The following is a 7,003-nucleotide window of genomic DNA, read 5'->3' as shown; positions in this document are numbered from 1 at the left end:
TAATGTGCAAAATAAAATATGGTGCGGGAATACTGTGAGTCAAACTGAATAACTCTGTTACCATACCGGGATATGTCAACAGGTCTACTCAGCAGAGCACTCAAGAGTAATCTGAATCTTAGTTGGCTACGTAGCCTTATATATACACGGCGACGGCCGTCCTGATGGCGTTGGTTCCTTCTTTAACTATTAACCGGCTCTTAAACTGCTTGTTTCGGATGGCGTGAGCTCCCAGCGACCCAGCTGCGAGGTGGGGTGACGGGCAGTGGTGTATGGGGGGGCTGGAGGTACTGTCTAGACGTCTGGTAGTTGTTGTTGTTCTTCTTGTGGCTGCAGTACTTGAATATATAGACGTGATATGGGTAAAATAGGTGACGATGGAGCAGGCCGAATCTCTTCCTAGAGATTTTACCGTGACAATATATATATATATATATATATATATATATATATATATATATATATATATATATATATATATATATATATATATATATATATATATTATATATATATATATATATATATATATATATATATATATATATTTATTTATTTATTTATTTATTTATTTATTTATTTAATAATTTGGAAAAAAATACTTGAAAGTACAGTGAGATAAAATATATCAATGAATAATATTATCAGGAGAAAACAGTGTAGAGCAAAATTTTCAAATGTCAGTGAATACGAATGAAAGTGAATATATCTCGTATTAAAAATTTAAATAATATAGAAAAAGGAAAAGTACATGTATAATTTTAGTTTCAGAATATTTCTAAATAACAATGTTGACCTAACACCAGACTCTGCCATCACAAACTCCCTGGAAAACACGGAGCGGTTGAAGGTGTCTGAGACAAGGCATGTGAAGGGGCGATAGACGCCATGTGGTTGCAATACTTCCTTGATGGTCACAGCTGAAGAAGGGAGAGGCAGCGGTAGAAGGGACACCTGTACTACCATCATCGGTGGCTCCCTTCACCCGCATTCGTTTCTCTTGTGAGCACAACGACTACTGCCCTTCTTTTACCTCTCCTTTAACCTCCCTTCTTCCCGCTCACTCTTCGTCCGTTGCTGCACAACATCGGGGCTGGAAATCTCACCCTATCTTCAGACGGATATTAAGAGGGAATATTCTGAAGACAATGGAGACATTTGAGAAGTGTCGGAACACGAGGGAGAACGGCATGAAGCAGCGTCCGGGCTATAACTTCGAAGGTGAGCATTCCATTACGTTTTATGCCACAGTTGTGGCACCTGTTATGTTATGTTGGGTTGTATTCCTGCCTCCAGGTCCTTGAACCGGTTTGGTTATTCAGCGTCGTGTGAATGTGTTGCGTTCATGTGTGTGTGTGTCTTGGTGTGGGTGTGCGTGTGCGTGTGAGTGTGAGTGTGTGTGTGTGTGTGTGTGTGTGTGTGTGTGTGTGTGTGTGTGTGTGTGTGTGTGTGGGTGTGCGTGTGAGTGTGTACTCACCTAGTTGTACTCACCTAGTTGTGTTTGCGGGGGTTGAGCTCTGGCTCTTTGGTCCCGCCTCTCAACCGTCAATCAACAGGTGTACAGATTCCTGAGCCTATCGGGCTCTGTCATATCTACACTTGAAACTGTGTATGGAGTCAGCCTCCACCACATCACTTCCTAATGCATTCCATTTGTCAACCACTCTGACACTAAAAAAGTTCTTTCTAATATCTCTGTGGCTCATTTGGGCACTCAGTTTCCACCTGTGTCCCCTAGTACGTGTGCCCCTTGTGTTAAATAGACTGTCTTTATCTACCCTATCAATCCCCTTCAGAATCTTGAATGTGGTGATCATGTCCCCCCTAACTCTTCTGTCTTCCAGCGAAGTGAGGTTTAATTCCCGTAGTCTCTCCTCGTAGCTCATACCTCTCAGCTCGGGTACTAGTCTGGTGGCAAACCTTTGAACCTTTTCCAGTTTAGTCTTATCCTTGACTAGATATGGACTCCATGCTGGGGCTGCATACTCCAGGATTGGCCTGACATATGTGGTATACAAAGTTCTGAATGATTCTTTACACAAGTTTCTGAATGCCGTTCGTATGTTGGCCAGCCTGGCATATGCCGCTGATGTTATCCGCTTGATATGTGCTGCAGGAGACAGGTCTGGCGTGATATCAACCCCCAAGTCTTTTTCCTTCTCTGACTCCTGAAGAATTTCCTCTCCCAGATGTGTGAGTGTGTGAGTGTGTGTGTGTGTGTGTGTGTGTGTGTGTGTTTACATTAATGAACTTGTAAACCCGAGCTTCACCTCTCTGAACCAGCTTTTCCAACTGGCGGTCGTCTAGTGCAACGCTTCCCTACATCTATATTTATTGTCATGTTTGCTTTTCAGACATTGAATTGAGGAAACATTTACTATTTTCTTGTCAAGTTCGTTCCACTTGTTTACTGCCCTTACACTGAAGAAATACTTATTCACGTCATTGCGACATGCATGATTTTTCTCGTTACGTTACTTCTCAAAGTATCTCTTTTTTTTTTATCTGTGTCCTCAATTCACGATGAGTATTTTATATGTAAGGCTCATGTCCCACATACTTTTACTTTCTTCCTGCGTTGTAGACTAGGGCATTGATTCTGGGACCAGTCTTACAGCAAGATTTTTCAATCTTTGCTTTGGGCTTTTTTAAATATTAGCTCCACATTGATACTACACACTCCTGTACGGGTCAGATATATGTTCTGTAATATTTTAAATCCTTGTTTGGGGTTTTAAAGGCCTATCCTGACGTTCTCTTGAGTATAATATGTTATTGTTGATATCAAGAAGGTTTGTTATAAAACAAATACACAAAAATCCGTAATATATTGTTGCATTATAACAAAATATAAATCCGATAACAAATGTTCATTCGAACATTTGTTATCGGATCTTTTCCCGTCATTATCCAGAGTAAGAGTCTCACTTTTTTAAAGGTGTTGTTCTTCTGGTGTCAATATTTCTGTCCTCATCCTGATAACAGTGCACGCATCTGGATTGAAGTCTGGTATCCAATTGCCCTTAATCCTGCAACTTTTGCAAAACTTCGGAGTGTGTGTGTGTGTGTGTGTGTGTGTGTGTGTGTGTGTGTGTGTGTGTGTGTGTGTGTGTGTGTGTGTGTGTGTGTGTGTGTGTGTGTGTGTTCATTCACTCACGAACATTCACTGAAGCACTGAGGCTTCAGTGCCTCGCAGTGCAGTCAGTATCATAACAATGATTCCCGTACTTGTTGGCATTTAAAGCCCTGATAAGAACAAAAGGTCATTTAGAAACAAAATATTTAAACAAATATATCTTAAACCAGAGTGCGACTATGATTGGCTTGCCCAATCTTGTTCGGACTTATTTAACCTGCGTTGTCTGATAGATGTGATCCTAGGGAGTTAGGAGGCAGAGGAGAGAGAGTGTAAACTATATAGTTTAATATGCCTAGTAATTTGCAGCTGATAGCACATGTGGTGTATTCTGGATAAGGCAGAGAGAGAGTTAAGAGTTGTAGGTGTTAGAAAGTTTAATTTTCGTTGACCAGACCACAAACACTAGAAAGTGAAGGGACGACGACGTTTCGGTCCGTCCTGGACCATTCTCAGACTCAGATTCTCAGACATCCTAGACCACAATCGACTTGAGAATGGTCCAAGACGGACCGAAACGTCGTCGTCCCTTCACTTTCTAGTGTGTGGTCTGGTCAACATTCTTCAGCCACGTTATTGTGACTCATCGCCTTTCATTTACGTGAGATATCACTTAATATAATATCACGGCCTCACTATGAAAAATTATCTTCGTCGAGCTGATTCCAAAATACAGGACTGAAGAAAATGTTTATCCAGAGCAAGAAGCCTTATGTCTCTTTATGATGAACTCAACCTTCGAGGGATGTCTATCATCAACACAGTGATTGATGCATTTCGACTCTTTGTAGGGTTGTCTTCAGGGAAATATTAATGATTCCAGTAATAATAATTGATTTAGTAATATCTTTATAATAAAAAAAGAGGAACTTATGCTACTTTACATAAGCCATAAGAGTAAAAGCAAAAGTTAAATGCAATAGATTTTGTAGATAAAGATGCAAAATACGTAGATACAAGTAGGTAAATATTCAAAAACAAGCAAATAAATCGAATAAGTAAAGGGACACCAATAATAAAGAGATCAAAATGCATGTAGAGATACCAGTAAGTGAAGAGCTACCAGTGAGAAGTCGTAAGTGGTCCTCCCGGTAAGTGGTATGAACAAAAACCACCTCGGAGCAGCCGGTCGTAACTTGTACATAACGCTACAAGTTAACTGCAGTCAAGCTGATTTATCTTACAAGTTAAGAGACCCGAAGGACCAGCCAACTTCCCAACCCCTAAATACGTGTTAGCGGTCTCCCTTGATAATGAACGCTAGGTTTACACTGAGGTTACCCCCTAGTTCTATCAGGGGGTTGCCTTGGGCTACTCTAGGGGGGATTTGTGGTACTCTGGGAATACTTTGTGGTACTTCAGGGATAATTTATGGTACTCTGGGGGGATTTGTGATACTTTGTTGTACTCTGGGATAATCTGTGGTACTCTGGGGATAATTTTTGGTAATCTGGGGATATTTTGTGGTACTCTGGGGGGTAAACTTTGTGATACTTTAATAATTTGTAGTACATTTGAGATAATTTTTGTGGTAATCTGGCATTGTGATTTAGACACTTTATGGTACGCTGGGAATACTTTAATGATATTTTGTGGTGCTCTGGAAATACTTTTCAATACTCTGTAAACTTTTGGATACTTTATGGTAACTTGTGAAATTTGTGTAAACTTTTCGAAGGTCTTTTGTTTTAACATTACATCATTTTGGTTAATTTTATGGTATTTATTAAGACACTATTCGTACATGTACACATTTGTACACATATATACAGGTACACATGTATACAAATGCACACATGTACAGATACAGTTATACGTATGTGTGCTTGTATCTGTATACACACGCATATTTATACAGATACACACATACAGGTGCACACACAAGAAAAGTGATTGAATTAAGTGATTTTCTAAAGTTTGTAGCTATATTTGAATTTAAATACAGCTGATAAATTTGGGTTTTATATATTAAAACAAAATTATCCAAAACGTTTGTTAAACATAAAAGCGAAAGATGAAAGAAACAAATTATAGATTCTACATTCAAAGCTTAATTATATTGTTATTGAATTATGTACATTTTACGATAACAAAGGACATGATAATAAAATGTAATGAGTTGTAATCAAGATAACTAGAATAATCTCTGGTAAAAGTTTATCCCTAATTGTATTACAAAACTGTCAAGACTTACTGATACTCACGCTTTTCAGGAAGCGGCGTTTGATGGTCTGGTTGTTGATAAAAAAAAGTGTACAATGGGTAATGTTTATACGAAAAGTAATGCTGGTGATGATATCACTGCTGGCTATTAGAATACAGCTTCTACTGCTTCCAAACATTGCTACTACAGTTACATACTACTACTACTGCTGCTTCTACTGCTACAACTGCTACTGCTACTTCTACTACTGTTTGCTACTGTTACTCCTACAAACAAATAATATTAACACATAAAATGATAGTAATATTTATAATGAAAGTAATAATAATGTTGTAATTATTAGAATTGAATTGTTAGAATTAATAACTTGTGAGAATAGACTTAACGGAGAGGCACTAGATATAACAAGCGGTGGGCCACAAATGTCAATCTTATATATTGTTCTATAGGCCAACTTGATTTGCATAAATTGCATCATTAAAGGATTGATAAGGTTAAACTTGGGAGCAAAAATCATACTACTCGAGAATGAAAGATTATAAACAGCTTTAGACAACTCGATACACTTCACTGATGAATTTAAATATATTCCTTACAGTTATATTGAAGTATTTTCTAGAGACGGTATTTGATGAAGGACATTGACAGTTTAGCGAGTGTTTAGCGTCGACCGATATGCACCGACTCAAAATATAGTTGATGAAACCCATTTAAATATGTTGAGTATAGTCTTGGAAGACAAGGAACAAGAGGATATAAGTGTTGACCATTTTATGGAAGATCACGGCAATCTTAATATAGGAAATAGTTAATATAACCTACGCAAATCCCCAAAACGGATCCAAAATTATCCAGAAATGATTTTAGGACAATGAATCGAAATAATTTCTCTAACCGAAATGCTTGCAAAATTTATGGATTAGTAATCAGAATTATTATTATTAATTTTATTACGCCCAAGTATGGGTAGTAATGAGTAAATAATAATAGTGGTAAGTTTAGTGACTCAGCTCCCGACCCAGTTATCTCACCCCTGTGACACTAACGCTCCTCGCTGGCCCAATTACTCAAGCTGAACGTCAGAGCACCTTTTTCGACTGACCTAATTTGTCTCCTGCCAGATGGCAGGAGTTGTGGCAAGGGCTGGCAAGCTCAGACGGCCTTGGTTTGTGCCGGGAAGGTTAGGGTCCAAGAGGAGCAAGTGAAGGTCCTGGGGGTGAGGTTTGTGCTGTGGTGAAGGTCCTGGGGGTGAGGTTTGTGCTGGGAAGGTTACGGTCCAAAAGGTCACGTGGTGAAACTCCTGGGGGTGAGGTTTGTGCCGGGAAGGTTACGGTCCAAAAGGTCACGTGGTGAAGGTCCTGGGGGTGAGGGAAGTTTGCAACAAACTAGGTGGTCAACGCTGTCAGCACAATTACCGTTTGCTATATCCTCTAAAATTAAGCTAGTGTGCTCTGATTGGCCTAACTTCTGTACAGCTTTGATGGAGATTTTATTAAAATAATTCTATGATATCTGAGGCATTAGTTACATTATTTACCATTGAATGTAAATAACTGGTGTAACACTTGGCTCTCTAACCTCGATACAAGGAAACCGTATAACGATTTAAACGCTAATAAATGTATATAGCGTCATTTAAAAAATATATTATTAACATGCTGGATTGGCTGATCTAAATGGAAGTAGGCAGCTTAAATGAAGCA

At 38.8% G+C, this 7,003-nt stretch overlaps 1 protein-coding gene across 1 annotated transcript in view; it reads left to right on the top strand.

Moving 5' to 3' along the window:
• Nucleotides 1-784: 784 nt before the first annotated feature.
• Nucleotides 785-7,003, top strand: part of LOC123766297 (mechanosensory protein 2) — a 563,765-nt gene continuing 557,546 nt past the window's right edge. Inside the window, exon 1 of the mRNA XM_069321164.1 lies at nt 785-1,221. Coding sequence (XP_069177265.1) covers nt 1,149-1,221 — 73 coding nt within the window. The 5' untranslated portion in view covers nt 785-1,148. The remainder of the gene's footprint in view (nt 1,222-7,003) is intronic.

This window comes from Procambarus clarkii, chromosome 9, assembly GCF_040958095.1.
Source record: "Procambarus clarkii isolate CNS0578487 chromosome 9, FALCON_Pclarkii_2.0, whole genome shotgun sequence".
NCBI classification, from domain to species: domain Eukaryota; kingdom Metazoa; phylum Arthropoda; class Malacostraca; order Decapoda; family Cambaridae; genus Procambarus; species Procambarus clarkii.
Note: the sequence above shows the minus strand (reverse complement) of the source record. Positions and strands in the feature narration are given on the sequence as shown.